The sequence below is a fragment of the Brienomyrus brachyistius genome, unplaced genomic scaffold, assembly GCF_023856365.1.
Source record: "Brienomyrus brachyistius isolate T26 unplaced genomic scaffold, BBRACH_0.4 scaffold46, whole genome shotgun sequence".
NCBI classification, from domain to species: Eukaryota; Metazoa; Chordata; class Actinopteri; order Osteoglossiformes; family Mormyridae; genus Brienomyrus; species Brienomyrus brachyistius.
The window spans coordinates 2,427,564-2,455,404 of record NW_026042321.1 but is presented as its reverse complement, the minus strand read 5'-3'; the positions used below and the strand labels follow the sequence as shown (position 1 = coordinate 2,455,404).

Genomic DNA, 27,841 nt, shown 5'->3' with positions numbered 1-27,841 from the left:
AATGTTGTGCATGTAAAATGGGGCAAAAAACTATTTAAAAAGAATTTATTTGCAAAGTATGGTGGAAAATAAGTATTTTGTCAATAACAAAAGTCCATCTCAATACTTTGTAATGAAACCTTTGTTGGCAATAACAGAGGCCAAACATCTTCTGTAAGTCTTCATAAGGTTGTCACACACTGTTGCTGGTATTTTGGCCCATTCCTCCATGCAGATCTCCTCTAGAGCAGTGATGTTTCGGGGCTGTCGCTGGGCAACACGGACGTTCAACTCCCTCCAAAGATTTTCTATGGGGTTGAGATCTGGAGACTGGCTATACCATTACCATTCCTTCATTCCTTCCATCCCGGGTGGTGTGTTTGAGATCATTGTCATGCTGAAAGACCCAGCCGCGTTTCATCTTCAATGCCCTTACTGATGGAAGGAGGTTTTCACTCAAAGTCTGACGATACATGGCCCCGTTCATTCTTTCCTTTACACAGACCAATCGTCCTGGTCCCATTGCGGAAAAACAGCCCCAAAGCATGATGTTTCCACCCCCATGCTTTACAGTAGGTATGGTGTTCTTTGGATGCAACTCAGCATTCTTCCTCCTCCAAACACGACGAGTAGCGTTTTTACCAAAAAGTTCTATTTTGGTTTCATCTGACCATATGACATTCTCCCAATCCTCTTCTGGATCATCCAAATGCTCTCTAGCAAACTTCAGACAGGATTGCACATGTACTGGCTTAAGCAGGGGGACACGTCTGGCACTGCATGATCCGAGTCCCCGGCGGCGTAGTGTGTTACTGACGGTGGCCTTTGTTACTTTGGTCCCAGCTCTCTGCAGGTCATTCACTAGGTCCCCCCGTGTGGTTCTGGGATTTTTGCTCACCGTTGTTGTGATCATTCTGACCCCACGGGGTGAGATCTTGTGTGGAGCCCCAGATCGAAGGAAATTATCAGTGGTGTTGTATGTCTTCCATTTTCTAATAATTGCTCCCACAGTTGATTTCTTCACACCAAGCTGCTTACCTATTGCAGATTCACTCTTCCCAGCCTGGTGCAAGTCTACAATTTTGTTTTTGGTGTCCTTCGACAGCTCTTTGGTCTTGGCCATAATGGAGTTTGGCGTACGACTGTTTGAGGTTGTGGACAGGTGTCTTTTATACTGCTAATGAGTTCAGACAGGTGCCATTAATACTGGTGACGAGTGGAGGACAGAGGAGCCTCTTACAGAAATCCTGCTTGTTTGTAGGTGACCAAATACTTATTTTCCACCATACTTTGTAAATAAATTCTTTAAAATTCAGTCAATGTGATTATCTGGATTTCTTTGTCTCCTTTTGTCTCTCATAGTTGAGGTATACCTATGGTGAAAATTACAGGCCTCTCTCATCTTATAATATGCTTTATGGCAGTCATTTCGTAAGAACCAGTGGTCCATAAGTCAAATGTTTTTAATCCAGGGATTGCCTGCATATATATTTTATAACCAAAAACTCAGACAAACATTTCTTATATTTCTTTGTATGTGTAATATAGTATTACAAAACATTTGTATAAGACCCAAAACAGAATTATTTGTGTTGGAAAGCATAATAAAAATCTGAATACTTGGTTGGTTTATGAAAAATTACTACATATTCCAGCATAATACTGTTAACATACCTGACACCTTCACAGATACTCCCATTTAGACTACTGGAAATTTCAGCTGGTATACAATCATAGCACCGTACTCCAAAATTGTGTATATTGATTTGTTGTACTTTATGGGTTGTTGACATGAACAGGAAATGACATTCAAATTCAAAGGTTAAAAGGGAGTCCATTCAAGATAAAGGTTGGCTATATTCCTTAAGAATGTTCCTGCTGAGCCTAGTATTGCTTAGGAAACCTGATTACTGAGCTGTCCAGGGTACTTCTCAAAGCTTCTTTCTGCCTCTTCACTGAATGCATCACCTGAGGAGTAGGGAGAAGTTGGGAAGTTCAAAAGTGGGAATCCCAAACTGAACCCTATGTACTGCACCATGATAAAAGGGAATCCCAAAATGAGCCCTATGTCATGTGCCACAACAAGAGGGAATCCCAAAATGAACCCTGTGTGATGTGCCACAAGAGGAAACCCCAAAATGAGCCCTATGTGATGTGCCACATTGAGACAGAATCCGAAAATAAGCCATATGTCATATACCACGATAATAAGGAATCCTTAACTGAGCCCTATGTGATGTGCCACATCGAGAGGGAATCCCAAAATAAGCCATATGTGATGTGGCATGATAAGAAGGAATCCCAAAATAAGCCATGTGTGATGTGACACAATAAGAAGGAATCCTAAACTGAGCCCTATGTGATGTGCCACATCAAGAGGGAATCCCAAACTGAACCCTGTATGATGTGACACCCCACGCCAGCTGGATGACACAAAGCAACCACCGCAAAGCTAATACGGTGCCGCTGCTGACTGTCCCAGCTCAGGGCCTCAGGAAGCCCGGGATAAGCAAGCTGCTTATTCTTTCTCTTTCGCCACCTTCCCTGTCACATGCTGGCATGATGGACGCGTGCCGCACCCCCCTGAATCAGTAACCCCAGCTCCACTGTCACCTCTCTCCTCTGCCCATTCCCTTGAGTGCTTAAATGAGCCCCAAAGCTACAGATGCATGATCGTGCACCCAGGTCTCTTGTGCGTCCTTGCATACCACAGTGTGCGTCCTTACATACCACGATATCACAGAAAATAAAAAACATTTTTTTAAAGAAAACCAAAGACATTGCTAAAAACGATTCTAAATGACAACAGACAAAATGTAAAGCCTGAATAAACAAATACCATACATACAAAAACAACTTACCGAGATGGCAGTTGTGCAACCAAATTCGATACCCGTCATATTTGCAGTTACATTTCATGCCATTGTTGGTAAAGTCGCTTTCTGATACTTCAAAGTTTGGGTTTATTACGACCTGCAAGTACAAAATTGTTATTGTTGTTGTCATGCTGTTGTTGGTATGGATTTTCATCTACTTGTAACATCCAATGATGCTCTAAAGACAGATATTCCTAGGCATATACATAACAGATTTACTCATTTAATCAACATTTTACACAGGGATGCCTGCAGTGCAACATGTATCAGCTCATTCACAAATGACCATCATAGCGTCACCTCATAAATCCTAAACAAAATATTACAGCAGATCCCTTTTGTTGGTCTGACTGATGAAGTGCCTCCACACATTGTTACCCCGCCTCAGAACACACCTGAAAGATGTAATGTCCCGGCTTGACGTCAGTGATGTCGACCCACTGGCAGTCTATGTCGTGTGCGTACAAGTCCCAGCAGCCCACTGTGATCCCCTGGTCACCAAAGTTGGCACATGCATACCGCTTCGCAACGCCTGGAGTAAACGTCAAACGAAGACACCCAGAAACAGATACACCAGCTGTACCATTTATATTTGATGTGGCAGCGCTAAAATGTTCTCCAAAATTATCAAAGTGTCTAATTCAATAGTCCCCCACGAATTCGCAGTTTCAGTAATCACAGTCTCAGTTATCGGCAGTCCTTAACAAACTGTAAAATGTGTAACAAGATGTTTTTTCATATATATATGGGGTTCCATGGATGGTTCACAGTTATCCATGGTTTTGGCTATATGCGATTGGCCTTGGAATGTATTACCTATTCATACAAGAGGACTACTGTATAACCAAGTGATGGCTAAAGAGCTGGTTGGCACATTGCAAGTGCCGCAGACCTATATACCTCCAGGGCTGTAGGTTTTGATCCCAATCTCTTACCGCTCTATGTGTAAGTATGTATCCTCTGAGATATCTAATTTCCATCAGCATGAAACATAGGTGGTATATGTTTCACAAAGTGACAGATCATGTTCGTGCGTGTCCTGCATTGGGCTGACATTTCGCCCAGGGTGTCCCCTGGCCTCGTGCCTTGTGATCCGTGAGATAAACCCGTCTCACTGTAACCCTGTTCCACAAAAGTGTCGTGCAAGATATTTTCAAACAAATTTTAACAAATAAAAAAAGACAATTTCCATTTTTTAAAGTTCTTCACTGTACCTGTTATTTAGCTATGTTATCTGTTATTTAGCTGTGTTATCTGTTATTTAGCGTATCTGTTATTTAGCTGTGTTATCTGTTATTTAGCGTATCTGTTATTTAGCTGTGTTATCTGTTATTTAGAGTATGTGTTATTTAGCTGTGTTATCTGTTATTTAGCGTATCTGTTATTTAGCTGTGTTATCTGTTATTTAGAGTATGTGTTATTTAGCTGTTATCTGTTATTTAGCTGTGTTATCTGTTATTTAGAGTATGTGTTATTTAGCTGTGTTATCTATTATTTAGCGTATGTTATTTAGTTGTGTTATCTGTTATTTAGAGTATGTGTTATTTAGCTGTGTTATCTGTTATTTAGCGTATCTGTTATTTAGCTGTGTTATCTGTTATTTAGTGTATCTGTTATTTAGCGTATCTGTTATTTAGCTATGTTATCTGTTATTTAGCTGTGTTATCTGTTATTTAGCGTATCTCTTTAGCTGTGTTATGTTATTTAGCTGTGTTATGTTATTTAGCGTGTCTGTTATTTAGCTGTGTTATCTGTTATTTAGCGTATCTTTTATTTAGCTGTATTATCTGTTATTTAGCTGTATTATCTGTTATTTAGCTGTATTATCTGTTATTTAGCTGTATTATCTGTTATTTAGCATATCTGTTATTTAGCTGTATTATCTGTTATTTAGCTGTATTATCTGTTATTTAGCGTATTTGTTATTTAGCGTATCTGTTATTTAGCTGTGCTATCTGTTATTTAGAGTATATGTTATTTAGCTGTGTTATCTGTTATTTAGCTGTGCTATCTGTTATTTAGCTGTGTTATCTGTTATTTAGCCGTCTTACAGTCAGTATGTTATGTATGTGTGTATGTACAGAAATGTTGGCACTGGAAACCTCCATCAGCTATACATGCTTAGCAACCCCGGACCCATCCCAAAGTACTAAAAGTCAGGAACAAGTAATGCTTTAACCCTGTTAAATAGAAGATACAAATAATCAGATGGATGCTAATCTTGGTTTTAGGGGCATGGAGCCCGTACCATGGAGCCCAGAGTCCATCACAATGCATCTCTGCTTACCTTCATTGCAGTCGCTATCCTCGAGACAGAAGCTGGCCTTGTGCCCTTCGGCCACCTTGGTCCCGTTTGCAGAGAGCAGGTCGTAGTGAGTGAAGATATCCATGCTGTGATAATGCCTGCACGGTCCAACACATTTTAAATCATCTTTGTGCTGGGTTCCTGTTTTCTTTTACACTTTTTGTTAGACTGTATAATGTAATTTTCTTTACTTCATGTTTGAAGGTCATGGATCATAACACTATACTCACTATTCCTAATGCAAACAGACGTAAACCCCATGACATTTTATTAAGGGTGAAGATTAAGGTATGTTTTTTAAGGACGTCCTCACCAATATTAGGGGAGTGGGGGGTGGGGGACTTGGGGCCAATTTTCTTTCTATCAACGATGAAATCAAACTGACAGCCTCGCATTTTCTAATTAGTTATTTTCTATTTATATACAGGGTGGCTATGGCTCAGTATGTACCACTGTTGCCTCTGCTACATGCCAGTATCAATTTTGTGCTCCTTGTTGTTTTGAATCTTCCCTCTGTACTCTGTGTATATGCGGAGTTTGCACATGCACTCTGGGTTTGCATATCCATCCTTTGTATATGCGGAGTTTGCACATCCACTCTGTGTATACAGTGCATATAAAAAGTGTACACATCCCTCTTAAAATGCCAGGTTTTTGTGATGTAAGAAAATTTGACCATGATGAATCATTTAAAAACTTTTCCCACCTTTAATGTGACCTATAACCTGTTCAATTCAATTGAAAAACAAACAAATCTGTCAGAGGTAAAATTATAAAACATAAACTCACAATAAGCTGGCTGTATAAGTGTGCACATCCTTAAAGTAATACTTTGTTGAAGCACCTGCTGATTTAATTACAGCATTCAGTCTTTTTGGGTGGGAGTCTATCAGCATGGCACATCTTCACTTGGCAATATTTGCCCACTCTTCCTTGCAAAAGTTCTCCAAATCTGTCAGATTACGAGGGCATCTCTTGTGCACGGCCCCCTTCAGATTTTCAATTGGATTTAGGTTTGGGCTCTGGCTGGGTCATTCCAAAACTTTTCTTCTGATGAAGCCACTCTGATTTTGATGTATGCCTGGGTTCATCTTCAGCTTTCTAGAAGACACCTGAAGGTTTTGTAACTGTTCATAATTCCCTCCACCTTGGCTACAGCCCCAGTTCCAGCTGAAGAAAAACAACCCCAAAGCATGATGCTGCCCCCATCATGCTTCACCGTGGGTATGGTGTTCTTTTGGCGATGTGCAGTATTGTTTTTTTTGTGCCAAACATACCTTTTGGAATTGTGACCAAGAAGTTCAACCTTGGTTTCATCAGACCATAAAACATTTTCCCACATGCTTTTGGGAGACTTGACATATTTTTTGCTGGATGTTTTTCTTTGTAAGAAAGGGCTTCCTTCTTGCAACCCTACCCCACAGCCCAGACATGGAGAATACAGGAGATTGTTATCTCATGTAGTCCACAGCCAATTCTTGCCAGAAATTCCTGCAGCTCCTTCGCTGTTCCTCTTGGCAGCCTTCCTGACCAGTTTTCATCTTGTTTTTTCATCAGTTTTGGAGGGGCGTCCAGTTCTCGGTAACGTCACTGTTGTCCCATATTTTCTCCACTTCTTGATGACTGTCTTCACTGTCTTCCATGGTATATCTAAAGCCGTGGACATTTTTTGTACCCTTCTCCTGACATATCTTTCAGCAATGAGATCCCTTTAATGCTTTGTAAGCTCTCTATGAATCGTGGCTTTTGCTGTAGGATGTAACTGAGTAAATGAGGAAAAACCTACTATGCCAGCAGAACTTTAATTATTTGGGATTAACCAGAGTCACTTTAATTGATGGCAGATGTGATGTTTACCCAAAAAGACTAAATTCTGTAGTTACATCAAAACATGCTTCAAAGTATGTGATGTGTACGAAAAAAGACTAAATTTTGTAGTTACATCAAAACATGCTTCAAAGTATGTGACGTGTACGAAAAAAGACTAAATCCTGTAGTTATAACAAAACATGCTTCAACAAAGTATTAGCTGACGGATGTGCACACTTATGCAACCAGCTTAAAAAAAATAATAATCATATTTCTCCCCCCCCAACAGATTTCTTTGGTTTTCAGTTGAATTGTACAGGTTATAGACCACATTAAAGGTAGGAAAAGTTTATTGTCGTCTTCTTTGCTTACATCACAAGAATCTGGCATTTTAACGGGTTCATACACTTCTTGTATCCACGCTGTGTATATAAGGAGTTTGCATGTACACTCTGTGCATATGCAGATTTTGCATATCTACTTTGTGTATATGCGGTGTTTACATATCTACTCTATGTGTATGTGGAGTCTGCATGTTCATTCTTTGTATTTATGGAGTTTGCGTGTCCACTATGTGTATATGCAGTGTTTGCATATCCATTCTGTGCATATGTTTGCATACCTACTTTGCATATATACAGTTTGCTTATCCACTCTGTGCATATGCGGAGTTTGCATGTGCATTTTGTCTATATGTGGAGTTTGCATGTGCATTCTGTGCCTATGCAGAGTTTTCATATCCATTCTGTGTACATACGAGGTTAACATGTTCTCCCTTGTGTTACATGGCTTTCCCCTGAGTACTCTGCACTCATCCCAGATTATTAAGATACACAGTTAGCTTAGCTAAATTGCCTTTGCCCTCCTATAGACTGTGCCCTCCATGGCCTGAGATATGCTCAAGCTCCTCCTGTGACCCTGCATTGGATTCATGAAAAGTAATTTAAATGGATATTTACGCATGGCAGGCATGCCACACCCAGGAATGGCGGCCGGCCTTGGGGCGAAAGTCAGCACGGCCAACGTTGTTGATCTGGGATGAGAAACGCAGCAGTCGGCGGTGGCCATAGGGCCAGCTGGCGTTGGCGGCTGACTTGGAGAGGCAGTTCTCCTCAGCCGCACAGTACAGCATATGCAGGGGCCGGTCCTCAATGTAAACTGTGCTTTGGACTAGTGTGGCATTCATGATCAGGTCCGGGGCAGCTGCCGCATAAAGGGGAACACCGGTGTCACATTACGCTAAGCATATGCACAATGTTTCACCAGATGTTAGCAAATTGTGTCTTTGTTCCAGAAAAAGGGGGATATAACAGTTTTACCAACTGGAACAAAAAAGTATTTTTACAAATTTAAATGTAACAAAGACATAAATGACCATTAGAACAAACTTGAACAAAATCTTAATAAAATAACGACGATTCTCCTTATAAGGTCTTCAGGGAAAGGCACAGGCAGAAAGGGAATGCCTGCCCCTGTGTCACTCACTCTCAGCGCAGATGACACCTGCCGAGAAGCGTGCCCCCGCCCTACGGCAGCTCCCACTTTTCTGGTGCAGGCAGTGGCTGAGGGTCATCTCCTCCCCTGTGCACTTCACACCGCTCCAGACCATCTCCGTCACATTGCTGCTGTCCCAGTACCATGTTTCCTTGGCAGCAACAAGAAATTCAAGGGTTAGCCAGCAGAACTTGTTCTGTGAACTCAAATGCTTCTAATGAAAGGGTGTAAAGAGGGTTCCTGGCACGTAAGGACTCTCTGCATTTGTTGTTTTCACGTTTTGCCATTTTAAAAATAGGTGTTTATGCCTCGGCCAATTGTCGCTATTGCGAAAGCACATTAAAATTCACTATGGAAACTGCCTAGTATAATCAAGCAACTATCATCTTCCAGTCACTTTTCCTGCTGAGGGCAATGCAGGCAGCCTGGCAAGCAGGATTGAGCATGGCCACAGATACCAGCTTGCTGTAGGAGATCACCAATCATTCCCAAGGTAGCTGGGAGACACTTCCAGTGTGTCCCAGGTCTGCTCTCAGACACCTTCAGCACATTCATGAGTTGAAAGTATTCTGTAATAATGGTGTTTTTGTTATTAACTGAATACAACGTATAATACTTAAATCAATTTCTTAGGGAACAGGAAATTTAACCTCCCATTTTCATTGTGTAGTAATGTTTTTCGGTAATAAATCCGCTTAAATACAAGATTAGTATTTCTGATGTGTGCTCAACACCTGACACAACTTATCCAAACTCAAATTCTTTCAGTGAGTGTTATTCCAGACCCATTATCTAATGGCTACCTGCATATTCAATTAGTTCCCCACTTTAACATCAACTTCACCTTCATAACTGGTCTGTCCACCCACAATCCAGATGTGCAGAAATTATAAGGGGAATTGTGTGAAATTATAGGACAAACTTTAGTCAGTACAGGGTCATGGAGGCCTGGAGCCTATACCAAGCAACATATGGCAGAAGGCTGTGGTACACCCAGCACCAAACTCCAGTCAATTACAGGGTTCCTGCACCATTATTAAAATCTAATTAAATACTTGCTAACAATGTTTTTACACGACCTCAACAGATAAAAGAAATATTACTGTGTGTGCAAATACCAAGCAGTATGTTTTGCTCCTTCTTCCAAGACAGCCTAGACCCACTTTTGCACAGAATTACCAGTTTTAAAAATTCACAAGTTGTAAATGAAAAATATGTCGTATGACATGCCCGTTTTTCATTTAAGTTGTACTTTCACATTTTTGCCGTTTGCCACATTTTCAGCAACGACCTGGGGAAGTTAGAGAACCAGAACAAAACAGGCGCAATAATCAAGGAACGAGATTCTGCAAAAACTGAATAAATAATTCAAATCATTTATCATGTAGGTATGATTACTCAGTCTTTAAGTAATATCTCAGAATGTAATCCCTATTTGTAGAAATTTGAACTATCTTAACTATTTTAACTATCATGCTTTTCAAGGGTGCACACACTGCAGGCAATCCAGCGAGAGGGAGCAAAAACGTGAACTGCCCAGGGTTCCCCAAGGATCAGGTTGGGAAATATTGCCATAAGATACCTGTACAATATGTGGAGCACGCAGACACCACATATACAGAGCAGGGGTGGAATTGAGGGACTCATAGCCTCATCATCTCAGATCCTACAGAGTTCTAAGGCACTAGGGTTTAGTGTCTGTGATGTGAAGGTGATGCAGGTCTGGAGGAGGTGGAAGGTGACCTACTTGCAAGCCGTGATTAGCATAGCCAAGGCCCAGTTGCCGACAAACTACCATGGCCTCCAGTGTACCCCAGCCATCTCCACAGATCAACCCCCAGCCCTGAGTTCCGTTCTTGTCTGTGGTTGCCACCTCCACACGGCCCTCGTACCGTGTGCGCCCCCCTGTGATGCGTATCTGCAAGTGCAAAGACAGAGTTACAGCGGGAGACATGGAGGTACGCAGGGAAACAGACAAAACAACCGCTAAAATAAATCACAAAGGGCACTGGAATAAAGTTTGTGATCTATTAAATGAATGACTGAATGAAACACTTTGCAACTGTTGAAGAATTGCACTCACATTGCTCTTATTGTAAGAAGGCCTATTTAATTTTCCACTTATATATCTTATGGATGTACTGTATATAAATAAATGCATAACCAAATGAATAAATGGGTGCAGAAAAATAGATTTTTCTATTTGCATTTTGCACTTGCATTCAATTCTGGGGGACAATATTCAGGCTGTTTTGTCAATATAATTACCTTTAACTATAGATAAAAGTCCTGATTGCTTGGACATTGTATGTGCGTAAGAATGAAAATCTGACTGGGTAGAAGGAAGAGTTGGATTGACTGGAGGGAAACGGCGGGCACGGCTCTCTGACCGTGTTTTCATAGGCCATGTAAGGTACGTTGCACCTCACGGAGACATCTTGTGTGTGCTGGCAGCTCTCTGAGGTAACGTTTTTGTACTGACAGCTCCAGATGGACCGTTCCTGTCCTGTGCACTGGACCTCATTCATATGGATGGGCCCAAATCCTGCAGCAATGGCAAAGGCACAACCCTTTACAGCACAGTAGATACACCTTATAGGGCTCTATACATTGCAGCACAGAAGTAAACTGCTTCAACAAATAAATTAGTATTCGAAGTTATTAAATATGTTTACCATATGAAGGCAAAACGCAGTAACTGCGCATTTTATCAATATTGAATTATGACGAGAATTGGGTCTCTTCGGCACATGATTTACCTACTTACTACACATATGGATGGACTGTCAAGAACTCAGAAGCCCTACTTCTCAATTTCAGTGTCAGCGTACCGTGTTTTGCCTTTGTACAGCGGCATGTGTTACAGCAGCTGAATTTCATGCATTTGAGCTTGTATTTCTCCGTATAATTTATTAAAAGTGAAATGCACGACCTGATTGAGAAATAGAAATATAACAGAAAAATAATCATAAAAATGAGAGATGGAACTCGAGGCACTGCATGATCGTAACTGAGCTTTGGTGCAGGAATGACAGGCTCCTCACCCTGGCCCATGCGGGCCCCTCTTAGGGCCTCTTTGGCACTGCCGAAGCCCATCTCCCGGCACACCACACTGGCCTCCTGCAGGCCCCAGCGCTCATCACACACGCTGCCCCACTTGCTGTGCCTCAGCACCTCCACTCGGCCTTCTCCAATCCGGGCACCTGCTTTCAGCCTCACGTTGTTCTGTAGCGGAGTGACACGGGACGGATGTAAGGATCAGGAAAAAAAAAATTACCTGTAATGCTGACACCCTTCTATTCGCTCTTCACTTTACCGATATTTTAAGTTTCTTCTTTTGACCAGAGGCCTGGGCAAACTGTGGGCCAGAGACACAGCTGACCACAGCTGGCATGCCCCCTGCACAGCTAGTGCTGCTGTTCCCTCTGTTGAACTTCACACTGCAGCTGGAGAGGTGCACTTCGGTGCCAGTGCAGGCCACTGAGTGGAGGTGGTAGTAGTTTTGCTGCTTCTCTGTGAAGAGTCTGGAATGTAGAGGCAGACAGAAGTATGCTTAACAAAGAGTTACTATTATCTGCATGTTTTGTCAAAAAAAAATCAGGACTCAGTAATACTCCCATCAGAGTGGAAGCCTGGATCTCACTGCATCCTGCATAAATCATGCTTAATCAAGTTAAAGGGTTACAATCACACAGTAATGTTTAAACAGCTCTCTACGTCTGTGACACATAACAACACCTTACAACATATTATAACACAATAGGCCAAAATATTTTAATTAAGAAATATTGTTCTCTGTCAGACTGGAATGTAACTTTGCAGAACAAAACAGTTAATATACCTTCATCATTACTACACAAATGATTAAATAATTTTGTGATCAGAGATGCATGACTCCCTCACAACTGAAAAACAAAAGGAGACAATAATGATTGCAAAATAAAGGATGATTGTGATAAAAAAAAATTTACATGCACTTATCACAAACATGCCATGGCAGTTCTGGGCTTCCAATGATTTCATAAAGAAAGAAAGAAATCATAAATTGTATTTTTAATTAATTTTCTGAAACAAACATATGGTCAGAATTATAGATACATGGTCAAAGATGTACTGCCAAAGCCTCTTAACCACCTGTTAGTGATCATGATTGACTACAGCTGGTAGTTTCTCTGTACCGACATAAAAACGGCTCATTTAACATCACTTATTGCATTGAGCAACAAATGTTACAATGCGGAAGTCCAAGGAACTCAAAACTGATCTGAAAAAGAGGACTGTAGACTTACACAAGTCAGGAATGTCTCTTGGAATCATTTCTAAACAACCTCAAATCCCAAGATCATCAGTTTAGACAATCTGTTGTACGTACAAGTCATATGGAGCTGTAGTCACTTTGTCAAAGCCCAAACTATCACCGTCAGGTGAGAGGAAATTTATCTGGATGGTTAAGAACCAACAAGCTACAGGTCTGTCATGCAAAATAAGCTGCTGGAGCACCAATGTCACTCCATACGGTCAGGCGAGTTTTACATTGTCATGGCCTGAGAGGCTGCCATCCAAGATAAAAGTCCCTGCTCCAGAACGGCTCCAAGCTCAGGTAAAGTGTGTGACTGATCACATGGAGGAGAGGTGTGTGCTTAGATTAAACAAAAATTGAGTTGTTTGGTCACAATGACAAGAAGTATGTTTGGAGGGGAAAAGGTCAGGGATTCAGCCCCAAGGACACTGTACCAATTGCTAAGCAAGGTAACATCATGCTCTGGGGCTGTTTTCCTGCCTGAGGAACTGGTGCGCTGCACAAACTGGATGGAACAATGAAGGAGGTTTACCTCAGAATTCTTCAACACAACCCCAAATCAATAGCTAGAAAGCTTAAACTTGGACATAATTGGGTGTTCCAACAGGACAATGACCATAAACATAAATCAAAGCTGGTTTTGGAATGACTAACATTAAGCATTTGGAAAAGCCTCCCACAAAGTCCTGACCTCAACCCCACTGACAATATGTGGACTGTGTTTAAAGGTGGGGTTCATGCCAGGCACCCAACAAATTCGCTTGAACTCTATCAAGTCCGCCAAAAAGAGTATGTAAAAAAAAATATCTAATCAGAATTCTGCCAGAAGCTTGTTGATGCCAACAGACCAAATGTCTGATCGAGGTGAACAGTGATGAGGGACATTTAACCAAATATTAGATGTGTTATATGTATTTTTCTGACCCAGTACGTATAATATTGACCCTTTATTGGTTTCAGAAAATCAACTATTTAAGACCTGTGCATCAAATCTGTGATTTTTTATTTTTTATAAAGTTGTGTGTTGTATAATCATTCTTCCAGTGCCAGTTTTGGCTTCCAGTGTTGTAAAAACCACTGGAAGCCAAAAGCTGCCATGACAAACATGTTTGTGATGTGTATGTAAATGGTTGATCACAACTGGATATTAGTTCATATGCAAAATAGGGGGTAAAAAATCAACCTTTTGGTTGTCCCAGAGACATATTATTTGGAATAATATCCCTGTTTAGGTTGCAATTTAGATCTTTGATTTAGCAATTTCTTTTTGGGTTTTATAAACCGCTAGCTGGTGTTTTTTAGTGAAAGTAAAGGATTGGCATTTCACACAGAAATTACTAGTCAAATTTTTACCAAAAAGTCATTACTGGTACACTAACACTTTCCTCCCCTGTGGCTTCTAGTCATTCGTACCTCTCTATCATTTGGTCCTCATTACCCCTGTATATCAGAACCCACCTGTGTGATATTCCTTAGTCCAGTCATTGTCTACGTTAGCCCTGGTAGTGTGTAGTGTTGTTCTGCTCCTCTCTGCTCCCCATGTTGGTAGTTACTGTGTCCTCTGCCTTATTTCCCTGAACCTCAACCGAACATTCAATTAGTCCATGGCTTTCCTTATTGTTAACCCAGCTTCCTGTTTTGCCCCCCTTGTGGTCCTTATGCTTCTATTTTGTAGTGTTTTGTTGTTCTAATAAAGCCTTTTAGTTTTCCCTGAAGGCTGGGTTGTCCCTCCTTTTGTCCCTCCTTTTGTCTTAATATAAATTTTTATTGTCTCAGATTTGTCAAGTAACATCATTTTGACCTATTTGAGATTACCGATTAAATGAAAAAAATATATATATACATAGATAGTTTTCTGTCCGGGTATTGAAGACAGATGGATGATACAGATTTGAATACAAAATACTAATTCTGAAGACCACCGTACCATGAAGTATACAATGGGTCCCAGTGAAGAGGCTCACTGGAAGGAGAAAAAGCAAGGTAGCCAACTTGTGGCAGAACTTGTGGAAACACCTACAGGACTCTTAGAGAACCACATCTGTAAGCTGGTTAAAAAAATGCCTAGAGTCTGCAATTCTGTCATTGAAGCAATGGGGGGTATTCTGAGAGAAATTCTTCGATGTTGAACCCTTCTCTTGGTCATTGCAATAGTTGACATGTATTACTTCATTACTTCAAAGCTTTACTTACTAATTGGTAAAAATCATAGCTAAAACTGAAACCAAATGAATCTCTATAAAAGACCCTTTTGACCTTTGGACAATGATTGTGTGTGACTGACCAGAAATCCATCAACATTTCGAAATATTTGCAAGGCGTGAAAACTGCCATTCAGTCTACGAATTACCAAACCGGCATCTGTATGATTTAATCGTTCAGACTCTGCAATATGGCTTGGCTACGCTCTGACACCTTCCTGATCACTCTGTGAAGACTATTTTACTTAGTATTTTATTTACTTTTTATTGTCGTTTTTGCTTATACAAAATGTTTAGTGGCTTATGACAGAACGACACTTCTGGACATTGGAAATCAAGTTCCACAATTAGATTTTGAGGTTTTCCACCTCCATTCTACCTACCTCGCGAGTTCAGCTTACTTATCACCATGGCAGCCTATACCCCACCTCATGTGGACACAGGTATAGCATTGCCTGAATTGTACAACGTGCTTAGCGTGACTCAAAACAAACACCCAGAAGCAGCACTCATTGTGGCAGGAGACTTTAATAAAGTGAACCTACGCCTAACCAAATGCCTAATTTTTACCAACACATCACGTTTTCAACCAGGGGAGCTAACACACTGGATCACTGTCACACGCCGTACAAGCAGGGCAACAAAGCTGTTTCAAAGACTATAAAGGTGTTTAGGCCATCAGACCACAATGTTTTTTTCCTCATCTTGGAATATAAACAAAAGTTTCGTCAGAAACATCCCATCACGAGGGAGATCAAGCGCTGGTCTGCCCAATCAGAAGCCACGCTACAGGACGTGCTCGATGGCGTAGACTGGGACATATTCTAGTCATGCTCAGATTTGGCAATGAACAACGGGCACTTTTCCACCCACCAAGTAAAGTACTTTTGGTACGGTATTTTCGGTTCTTTTGCTTTTCCATTAACTTCTGGTTGAGTACCAGTATCAGCTGGGGTACTACTTTGGTACTTCGGTACTTTTGGGTGGGACTTGAATTGCATAACCAATCACTTTCTTTGTCGATTGGTTATGCAAATAGCCTGCCACTGAATCACAATACAAATGCCTCCTTGTAAACATTTGCAAACTCAGAAGATAAATGATAAATGAACTGGAAAAAAAAATGGATTTGGTTGTAAGAACATACACAACAAAAAGATCCGAATGGCCTGAAAAAAAAATGTAAAAGTATTTTGTTGAATATACTAATACTGCATGCATATAACATGCTGTTCCAGCAATGTGATTTTGTTATAAATATAGCTATGTGATTTTATTGTAATAAATATCGGGGTATTTATAAAACAAAGAAGGATGACGCTATCTCTCATAATCTGCACTCCACATTCAGCCACGTGCACAAGAATCATGGGAACTATGTGAGATTGCTGTTCATTGACTATAGTTCAGCTTTCTTGTCCCAATAACAGATCTACTGTCTCAGCAGGACAGTTACCCCAGGAGATGTAAGACCAGAGCAACCAGGATCATCTCAGAGTCGTCTCGCCCCAGTAACTGCCTGTTCCACCTGCTTATGTCAGCCAAACGTTTCAGGAGTATTACGGCAAACACAGAGAGGCTCGGGAGGAGCTTCTACCCAAAGGCCACAGGACCTTTAAATCAGGGAATATCATCACAGCTTTTTAACTATTCATAATAACACATTCTGAACTGTCAGGGAAACATCCTCACCTGCTGTTATAACATCTATGTCTTAGGTCTATTTACACCAAGAACAACTGGCACAATGCACTTTACAATACAAACACATATGTATATGTATTATTGTATATTGCACACTGTACAGATATTGTCTATATTTGTAATGTTTATTTGGGTATATTTTGCTATACATTCTCAATTCCCTAATTTGTTCAACTTTAGTGCATGGTCTCAGGACCAGAATATGGTACATTTCACTATATGTTGTACTTGCATAACTGTGTATGTGACAAATATAGCATATTGAATCTTGAATCATGTGCGGAATTGACATAGGTTTACTCCATTTCCACCTGTAGATAGATAGATAGATAGATAGATAGATAGATAGATAGATAGATAGATAGATAGATAGATAGATAGATAGATAGATAGATAGATAGATAGATAGAACTTTATTAATCCCTCGGGAAGGTTCCTCTGGGAAATTCTAGTTTCCAGCAGCAGTACACCAGCATATTACAAGTTATAAAAATACAATAAAAAAAATACAATATAAGAGGAGGAATTTAAAATACAAATACTAAGGTAAGAGCCAACATACAGATAAGGATACGAGTAGGGAGGGGGGAAAGGGAAAGGGAAAAACTATTTATTTATTTTTTTTAGATAGATAGAATAGTCCAAATACACGTGCTTGGTGTCTCTGCCTATCCTGTCCAAGGTGCCGTCTTCCGTGTGCCTATCCTGTCCAAGGTGCCGTCTTCCGTGTGCCTATCCTGTCCAAGGTGCCGTCTTCTGTTTACCTATCCTGTCCAAGGTGCCGTCTTCCTTGTGTCTATCCTGTCCAAGGTGCCGTCTTCCGTGTGCCTATCCTGTCCAAGGTGCCGTCTTCTGTTTACCTATCCTGTCCAAGGTGCCGTCTTCCTTGTGTCTATCCTGTACAAGGTGCCGTCTTCCTTGTGTCTATCCTGTCCAAGGTTCCGTCTTCCTTGTGTCTATCCTGTCCAAGGTGCCGTCTTCCTTGTGTCTATCCTGTCCAAGGTGCAGTCTTCTTGTGCCTATCCTGTCCAAGGTGCCGTCTTCCTTTTGTCTATCCTGTCCAAGGTGCCGTCTTCCGTTTACCTATCCTGTCCAAGGTGCCGTCTTCCGTGTGCCTATCCTGTCCAAGGTGCCGTCTTCTGTTTACCTATCCTGTCCAAGGTGCCGTCTTCTGTTTACCTATCCTGTCCAAGGTGCCGTCTTCCTTTTGTCTATCCTGTCCAAGGTGCCGTCTTCCGTGTGCCTATCCTGTCCAAGGTGCCGTCTTCCGTGTGCCTATCCTGTCCAAGGTGCCGTCTTCCGTGTGCCTATCCTGTCCAAGGTGCCGTCTTCTGTTTACCTATCCTGTCCAAGGTGCCGTCTTCCTTGTGTCTATCCTGACCAAGATGCCGTCTTCCTTGTGTCTATCCTGTCCAAGGTTCCGTCTTCCTTGTGTCTATCCTGTCCAAGGTGCCGTCTTCCTTGTGTCTATCCTGTCCAAGGTGCCGTCTTCCTTGTGTCTATCCTGTCCAAGGTGCCGTCTTCCTTGTGTCTATCCTGTCCAAGGTTCCGTCTTCCTTGTGTCTATCCTGTCCAAGGTGCCGTCTTCCTTGTGTCTATCCTGTCCAAGGTGCCGTCTTCTGTTTACCTATCCTGTCCAAGGTGCCGTCTTCCTTGTGCCTATCCTGTCCAAGGTGCCGTCTTCCGTGTGCCTATCCTGTCCAAGGTGCCGTCTTCCGTGTGCCTATCCTGTCCAAGGTGCCGTCTTCCTTGTGTCTATCCTGTCCAAGGTGCCGTCTTCCTTGTGTCTATCCTGTCCAAGGTTCCGTCTTCCTTGTGTCTATCCTGTCCAAGGTGCCGTCTTCCTTGTGTCTATCCTGTCCAAGGTGCCGTCTTCCTTGTGTCTATCCTGTCCAAGGTGCCGTCTTCCTTGTGTCTATCCTGTCCAAGGTTCCGTCTTCCTTGTGTCTATCCTGTCCAAGGTGCCGTCTTCCTTGTGTCTATCCTGTCCAAGGTGCAGTCTTCTTGTGCCTATCCTGTCCAAGGTGCCGTCTTCCTTGTGTCTATCCTGTCCAAGGTGCCGTCTTCCTTGTGTCTATCCTGTCCAAGGTGCCGTCTTCCGTGTGCCTATCCTGTCCAAGGTGCCGTCTTCTGTTTACCTATCCTGTCCAAGGTGCCGTCTTCCTTTTGTCTATCCTGTCCAAGGTGCCGTCTTCCGTGTGCCTATCCCGTCCAAGGTGCCATCTTCCGGTTGCCTATCCCGTCCAAGGTGCCGTCTTCCTTGTGTCTATCCTGTCCAAGGTGCAGTCTTCTTGTGCCTATCCTATCCAAGCTGCAGTCTCTTTGTGCCTATGAGCCTATGCTACCCGATAAACAGTTGAAGAATGAATGAATTTAACCATGTAATTTAAGCCCATAATAAAGATCCAAACCTTTCTGTTTCAAGTCTAAATTTTTTAAATGTGAGATACTATGCGTTCATAATAATAAAGAACATTGAAGAAAAGACCTTGCTGACAGTGAATAAACCCAAATTTCTCTTCATGGAACATTTATTGTCTCAATTAACTGCATGAAGCTCTTGCACATATTTTCATAAGGTTACTTCTATGAAGGCCTATTTTGTTAGTCCACATAATATTGCCATGCCACCAAGTGCTAAATAGATGAGATGGATAGATGGATGGATGGAATATTCGCTTTGGAAGATAAATATGTTAAAATGGTTTGCTTGTTCCAGGCCAGTTAAGCCATGTCAGAATATTATAACCAAACACTGTAACTGTGGGACAAGTTTCACAAAAGCCAACTCCACTAACAAAAGTACATATTTCAAAACCAGGCTCCACTAGTTTCAAATAAGCAAGGTAGAAACAAAGAAGCTCTCAGTGATTTCTAATGTAAGATATATCCTTAAAAGGCAATCAAATAAGTTTTTTAAAAAGCAAGTAATACAACAGACCTTGTATTATAGAGTATGTCTGCAAAGTCTGGTCCAGCTCTTGCTGAATTACCCTGTGGTGCATACGTTCATCAGCAAATACTCAAAATACACAATGTACTGAAAAGTGAATATAGATTAACAACAAAACCAAAATATACTAAATATAACAAACAAGAAGTCACTATGGATGGGCAATATGGCTTAAATATGAAGTGAAAATTCTAATTTCTTGCTCATTGTTTGCAAGATTCCGGAACTTGTCAGATCCACTTAAAGGCAAGATTGCAAATAACCCTATCATAAAATCATTCAAAGTATCTAAGTTGCACATCTGACCCAATGACTTCCTGTACCTGTAGGTCAGCTCTTATACCGTACAGATGAGACGCCATATGAGATACTACAGGTCCCTTGCTCAATAGACCAATAAAAAAGTAAAAGCTATATAATAATGCTTGATTATAGTCTTGATTATAATATTAAAATGCATACAGGTGAATTAAAATATACATTCTTCCAGATAAAGAGACACAGGCAGTTTTACGGGATCTCTATCTGCGGCTTACCTATAGAAGTTCTTGTTGACTTTCTTCTCATAGGGGAATCCCATCATACCACAAATGACGTGTGTGTTCTTGGGGGTCCAGCCCAGGTCACAGATCTGACCCCAGCCATCCCGGTACCTCACCTCCACTATACCCTCAGTGATGGGCGTCTTCGTCTTGGCAAATGCTACTACAGGGCGGAGGCGGATCTCTTCTACAATGTTGTCATCCACTTCCATCTGCACACAGGAGACACCTGTCAATCAAAGTGCTCCTCCCCCACCCATCCATCCATCCATCCAAACCGCTTATCCTTCTGGGCTGTGGGGGGGGTCTGGAGCCTATCCTGGAAGCTATGGGCATGATGGGGGGGCAGCCCAAGGATGAATGATGAATTTTATCATAACACAGAATCACCAGTGACCATTTGAAAACTTGATCCTCTTCATCCATCTCCATCACCAGCATGAGGCAAAGAACTGAGCAAGAATATAAAGACTAAAACTTGCTGAGTGTATGTACATATCTCACAACACATGCACATTTTCTATCTCCAAAAAAAAAAATACAATTGTCACACCGGTCCTGAAGGTGTTAAGAATGTCCAACTTATGGTCAATTCATACTTACGAATGGACTGCCATAAAGCATACTACATTAAAAATTAAGTTAAATACAATGGTTCATAATAACTAACACACGCACTACTTTGCGACGCGCATTAAAATATTGCATGCCTTCAGCCCAAGGTACAGTACAGTATTTTATTATTACTGTATAATTTTTCTTACACTTACAAATTAGACTTAAAGACAGACTTAGGGAATAGGTTTTGTGCATAACATAGGGAGTGCCTGTAAAGTAGGTAACTGAGCCTTGTCTGGTATCTTGCCATGAGCCAGTGGTAGTTAGCACTAAATGTTATGTAAACAGAGCATTGCATTCTGCATAGTCATCATCGGTGCTCCATGAGTGCAAAGCTCAAAGCTTTATTTGGTATAGTTTGTGGGGCTAGGCTTAGCATGTTTGTGTTACTCTTGGGTTTTGAACAGTGTTACTGCTATGGTCGGCAGCTTTGTGATTTTGCGCGCCAGCATTTTGTTTTCGGATAAAAGGTTCTGGACGGCAGACACCATATCTTGAGCTTCTTACCATGGTCAGTTAGGGTCTCGTTCATGGATTCATGGCTCTGATTAGTTGGAGTTCTGCAGCTAGGGCCTTATAAGGTTTGTTGCTGCTTTTCCAGTCACGCACCCAAGCGTGAAGTTGCCCATCTAGTCAGCAGCCCCAAGTCCCATTGACTACACAATTCCTGCAGTTCATTAGTCTCAGGGACCAGTGGTCATTATGGAATGATGGCCCAATTTAGGGTGCCTTGTTTTGGGCTCAAGGCTCTAGACCAGTGGTTCTCAAAGTCGGTCCTCGGGACCCACTGCCCTGCATGTTTTCCTGCTATCCCTGCGCTATTCCAGCTGTCTTTCAGCTTCTGATTGACTGAACACACCTGATCCAGGTAATCAGCAGTGTGTAGGGCAGGGATAGCTGGAAAACAAGCAGGGCAGTGGGGCCCGAGGACCGAGTTTGAGAACCACTGGTCTAGACCATGAGTAGAGCTACCAGAGGCAGGGATGTGGTTGTCATAGCCTTGTCATAACTCAGCTTGTGAATGGCAATAAATGTGTTTTTAATGGGCTGCTCATTTGTCCCTGTCATGACAGCTGCAGAGAGAAACAATCTGACTCCAAAATATATGCTCCAGAGGCAGAGAACCACTCATCTTTTGGGGAACACAACTCTCATCTTCAAATTTGTGATAACGCCATGACTAAAACAGCAGTTTGCCATAGACCCCAAAGTTCCACTGTACACTTATGCTCTCAGCACCAGTCAAATCCACGCAACTCTACATAGTTCTTGTATAATTTTACACTTTGTTGTTACCAGTATGTAATGTCTAATCATTTAAACTTTTTAGCATTCAGACTGCAAAATTGCTTAAATAAAATTTGAAGCATATGTTTAGTACTAAGTATAACGTGCACTTTTCAGACAATCAATCTTCCCGAAAAAGCACAAAAAGACCCACTTCTGCAAGGCATATATGAGACTTCCTACGGTTAAGCAAACAAGGGTTAAATGTTTTACTTTTTAAATATGCAAAATGGCTTCAAATAGGATGATGAACCACAGTCCAAGGTAGGGCCTACAGATCATGTTTAGTTATTGTGTTACAGTAAGTAGGTAATTTTTTTTAAGAATTCTCATTTTTAAATAAGCACATTGATGACTATAATTGATAGTACAAATATCCTACCTCAGCGATGTTGTTGTCCACAAAACCTGGCAACCTCTCATCTTTACAAACCACGCCGGCATCCTCATCATGGGTGCAGTCGCTGTTGCCCCAGCCTCGGGATTTACAGAGGTCTATGCTCTTCTCACTGCCAACACACTGCACATTGTCCAACCAGATCTTCCCTGTACATAGAACAGGACACAAGAAAAGCCTGATGAGATCTAACTTGTCCCTGGGATTAATCATGTAGGTGTATGAAAAGAAGATATCCAAAATGGCTTCAACATACCAGACATGACATCTCGAAATAGTTGCTCTACTTATAAGAACATAAGAGAGTTACGAACGAGAGGAGGCCATTCAACCCATTGAGCTTGCTTGGAGGGAATTAAACTTAATCATTTTAAGTTGGCAGGGCCTTGTCAAGTGCAGATCTGAAGGAATCAAGGGTTTTAGCTTGCACTATCCCTTTGGGCAGACTATTTCATGCTCTAATTAGCTGCTGTGATAAGAAGTTTTTTTCTCAGATCCAAGTTAAAGTGCTACCCCACTAATTTCCAACTGTGGCCACAGGTTCTTGAATTAGAACTTATTTTGAAGTAAAAGTCTGTATGAACAGCATCTAGACCTGTTAGAATCTTATATACCTGGATCATGTCACCCCTTAGTCTCCTTTACTTGAGGCTAAACATATTCAGCTCTGCCAATACTCCTAACACATCCCTCCAAAACCAGGAATCATTTTTGTAGGCCTGCATTGGACCCCTTCTAAAACAGCAATGTCCTTTTCGCAGTAAGGTGAACAAACCTGGACACAGCATTCGAGGAGAGGTCTCTTACCTATTCCCTTTCCATACTTGGCACTGTGGGTCCAACCTATGGCTGAAGTAAAACCCAAATGGCGACAAAGCACATGCGCGTTTGCCAAGGAGAAGTCATCATCACAAATGGTGCCCCACTCGCCCTGGTAGAAGATCTCTACACGTCCCTCGTTGTGCTTGCGTGGGTAGCCAGCCAATCGGAACTTAAGTTTGCTACCATGGTGCTGAGGGGAAGGCGTGGTCTGGCCAAGGCAGAATGGCAGCCAAATGGCCACAAAGAAGGCCACTGTCCGATGCTGCCAGGATGCTACCGTCTTCATCTCTGAATCGGGGATAAAACAGAAAAGACTGGCAGTTACCAATATGTAACAAAATGTTTTAAGATACCTGTATCATTTCTATAAAAAGAACTCTTCACACTACAAATATGTTACCGCTGCCTAACAATGTACAATTCAAAATATTAATATTACATTATATTCAAGTATTATTATTCATTTACAAAATTTAACTAATAGGTCTACTAAACTCTAAAAACACTAAAAATGTATATTTGACAGTTGCTTTTGGCCAAAGTAATTAGAAAAAAGATTTAACACGATTATCTTCCTTGATCTCCTTTTATCAAAAGATTTGTATAAGATCTTACCAAGGAATTAATCTTACCAAGCAACATTCAATTGACCTTTTTAATTGCATCCCCACATTGGTGAGAGTTGGACATGGAAGCATCAACATACACACCAAGATCTTTCTCATAATTAGCTACCCTTATTTCAGTGTACTATATTTGTAAAATATTTGTACTTTATATTTCTGCTCCCTGCACGGATTACCTTACATTTGTCTACATTAAATTTCATCGGCTAGGTATCAGCCCAGTTACTGATTAAGCCCAGTTCCTGTTGTAGCCTCTGTGCTGCTGGTTCAATATCTGCTACACCACCCACCTTGGTATCATCTACAAATTTAACCAATTTACTGTATATAGTGGTGTCACTGTTGTTTATGTAAATTAGAAATAATAGTGGCCTTAAAGTTGAACCCTGGGGTACCGCACTATGAACGCAGGCCCACTGTGACATCGTACCTCTAATAACTACTCTCTGCTTCCTGTCTGTTAACCAGTTTTCGATCCAAGCTACTATAGTTCCTAAAATCCCTGTTGCTTTCACCTTAAGAAGGAGCTGTTTGTGGGGGACAACATCAAAGGCCTTCTGGAAATCCAAGTAGATCACATTGAAGGCCTTTTTATGATTAATTTCCCTTGTGGCTTCCTCAAAGAACTCAAGCCGATTTGTTAAACAGGATCTACCTCTCCTAAATCCATGTTCGCTATCCCACAGAATGTTATTTGAATCCAGGTAATCTATCATTTTCACTTGGATTATAGCTTCCATTACCTTTCCAGTTATGCAAGTTAAACTGATTGACCTGTAGTTTGCTGGATTACTTCTATCCCCCTTTTTGAATATGGGCATTATATTAGCATGCTTCCAATCAGAAGGTACCACACTAGTAGATAATGATTTCTGGAATAGTAAAGTTACAGGTTAGCTAATAATATCCCTCATCTCTTTTAAAACTGTAGGCTAAGATTCCATCAGGGCCCTGCGATTTATTTATTTTGAGCTTAGCTAGGCTTTGTAGCACATCAGCTTCAGTTATACATACAGTATATTAGTCAAAGACGAAGCAGGATAAGGAATGAGAGTTGGTATGTAACTGGTTGGTATGTATGTCTTTTACAGAGAATACACATGCAAAGCAATCATTAAACTCATTAACTATTGTTTATTGATTTCATTTTAATTATAAAGCCTTTACTATTCTGTAGATTAGACACTTCAGCTTTTAGAGATCTTTTAGAGTTAAAATACTGGAAAAATATATCATCCATTTAATGTCACCCTTAGCCTCCAGTGCAATCTTCCTTTTAACATTCCTCTTAGCGAGTCTAATGTTATTTTTTAACTGAACCTGGACACTTAGATACTCCTGCTTTGTTCCGACATTAGTCATTTTCCATTTGTGGAACATAGCCTCCTGACTTCATTTTTAATTTCAGTAGTATTACATGTTCTTTGAAAAAAAAAAAACAAGACTGTAGCTTAGCTATTACAATGAACTCATCTCCCAAAAATTACATTGACCAGCTTTCTTAGACTGATTTACATTGTAAAACAAAATTGAAAGAACCACATTAGAAATACATTAGAAAGTTACAAAATGATATTACCACTGGATGAAGTAATGTCATTTTCAAAGCAAAAGTCTTAATGGTGTAATAGCATAATCACGTGACAAAAGCGTTCCATCTTATTCCCTACTAATAATTTTAAGGTAGCGCTTGAATATTTCAATGATTTCGATGACCCACTTTATAACAGAATACCTTAAAGCTGGAAGTGGGAAATACTGTAAAAATAAAGCTTGCAAACATAGATTTAAAAAAAACATCTTAGTGGAGAAATGACCTGTATTTCGTATGATTGGGGGCTGGGTTGAATACGTTGCAAAGGGGGGGGGGGGGGGGGGGGCATGGGGATGCCACGACGGAAGACGATCTCTCAAAAAGATATTCAACACTTTTAAATGTTGTTAAATTGCTTTTTGTTTCTGCGGCTTTATGAATTGTGGGCGTGAAACCAGTATCATTTCCCGCTATAATCTTAGTCAAAACTTCAGAGATTCAAAACAGGTTTAAAGAACAATAGTTATGTTTTATGCCCCCGAGTAAATTATGATAATGAAAGTTAGTTACCCTCGGGCAGCACTCTCCTTTAAGTTAAAGCTGGACGTGTCAGGACATCGGCTAAAGCCGAGTATAGAAAAGTTATTTTAATTATTTGAATGTCACAAATAATAGGCCAAGAAAGAGCACTAGACAATGTCTTTATTTACTGCTTTGTGCATCTGGTTCAGTTCGACACACTAAACCCTTGCATTTCACACATTATAAATGTATAACTAAAAGACAAAAAACAGACAAAAAGTAAAATTGTAGTTGAAACCTATTCGCTGTTCACAGCCATATGCATGGCATGGCGTGGAACACTGAGTTTAGCATAAGTCATAACATCGCGGTTTATTGGTAATCTCTTGCAATCACATCTGGATCAAAATATACGCCACCACATTTTCAAAACATCAATCCGAATTGAGATCGCTTATTTTTGCAGGTATTCAAAAAGGGAAAAGTAGCGCTCTGTTCAGTCTAACTAACTAGAAGCGGACTGTTAGCTATATTTAAGTTTTCACTTGAATTGGTCGTATTTAACAGAATGTAGCACTGACAAACACAATGGATTAAATCATTCCACACATACCAAATCTTTGACGTCGGTTGTTATTTATACGTTTCCTAAAAGTGAAAGCAGATCCATCACTCCTGTGTTTTTGAGAGACTGCTGCTCCAACGTGGTGCTCCAATATGTTATTTGCTTGCGTGTGAAGAAGGTGGGGTTGGGATTTTTGGTATAACCTTTGCATTCATTAGAACATATATGTAATTATAAGGGCTCGATTATCCATAAAACGTCTTTTATATTAGCTACAACGTTTTAAACATTGTCCTTTTAAATAATAAGACGGATTTAAAAATTAATATTTAAAATTTTAAATGATTCAATTCCTTTCTATCCACCCACATTAAATGAGGGCATCTCCGTTCTTTATCGCTTTATCGTAAACAAATCCCTGGGTGCACAATGCGGGATAAATTCTGAAATGGACATAAGTGTTATCATACTAATACGTAAAATACATAAATTCTTATGGTCACACCTTCAGCGCTTTGAAAGCATGTCTGGAAGTGAAATGGGATTCATTGCCATTTGGTTTTGCTGAAACCACGTGTTTCTCTCTCTCTCTCTGTCTCCGTCTTGTAATTTTTACAGCGTGAAAACTAAGGATGTGCGGATTGAGAAAATGAAATATCAAGTCTTTCTAAAGGTTTTATTTTTTGACAGTCGATTTAAGCTGGTATTTAAATGTTTTAGATGTTTATGTTATTATAATGAACTGGACATGAATTACTATCAGGACATAAATGTCAGTATGATAGGAACTACTTCTTCTTCCGCCTCGTCTTTCTGCTCCAGACTGACAACTTCGGCTCCAAACTACAGCGGAAATGGGGATGGTCTGTACCATTGATTTTCTTTTTGATCCAATTTGATCCAGTACCAAGATTGGTATTACCAATACCGATCCTGATATTCTTAGGCCTTTATGTGCATAAAATATAAATAGGAAATGGCGTTAGGAAAAATCACTATGTAATTTTGAACATCCATCCATCCATCCATTTTCCAAACCGCTTATCCTATTGGGTCGCGGGGGGTCCGGAGCCTATCCCGGAATCAATGGGCACGAGGCAGGGAACAACCCAGGATGGGGGGCCAGCCCATCGCAGGGCACACTCACACACCATTCACACACACATGCACACCTATGGGCAATCCAGCAACTCCAATTAGCCTCAGCATGTTTTTGGACTGTGGGGGGAAACCGGAGTACCCGGAGGAAACCCCACGACGACACGGGGAGAACATGCAAACTCCACACACATGTGACCCAGGCGGGG

At 40.9% G+C, this 27,841-nt stretch overlaps 1 protein-coding gene across 1 annotated transcript; it reads right to left on the bottom strand.

Moving 5' to 3' along the window:
• Positions 1 to 1,224: 1,224 nt before the first annotated feature.
• On the bottom strand, positions 1,225 to 27,027 carry LOC125723232 (lysyl oxidase homolog 3B-like). Its single transcript, XM_048999641.1, has 14 exons — positions 26,583 to 27,027; positions 23,273 to 23,575; positions 22,451 to 22,614; positions 20,158 to 20,375; positions 11,780 to 11,987; positions 11,508 to 11,688; positions 10,854 to 11,008; positions 10,211 to 10,381; positions 8,455 to 8,614; positions 7,929 to 8,172; positions 5,143 to 5,258; positions 3,251 to 3,387; positions 2,841 to 2,952; positions 1,225 to 1,947 (listed from the first exon to the last, which is right to left on the bottom strand). The coding sequence occupies exons 1-14, from the start codon at positions 26,743 to 26,745 to the stop codon at positions 1,874 to 1,876; spliced, it is 2,406 nt and encodes an 801-aa protein (XP_048855598.1). The 5' UTR covers positions 26,746 to 27,027; the 3' UTR covers positions 1,225 to 1,873.
• Between the last annotated feature and the right edge of the window lie 814 nt (positions 27,028 to 27,841).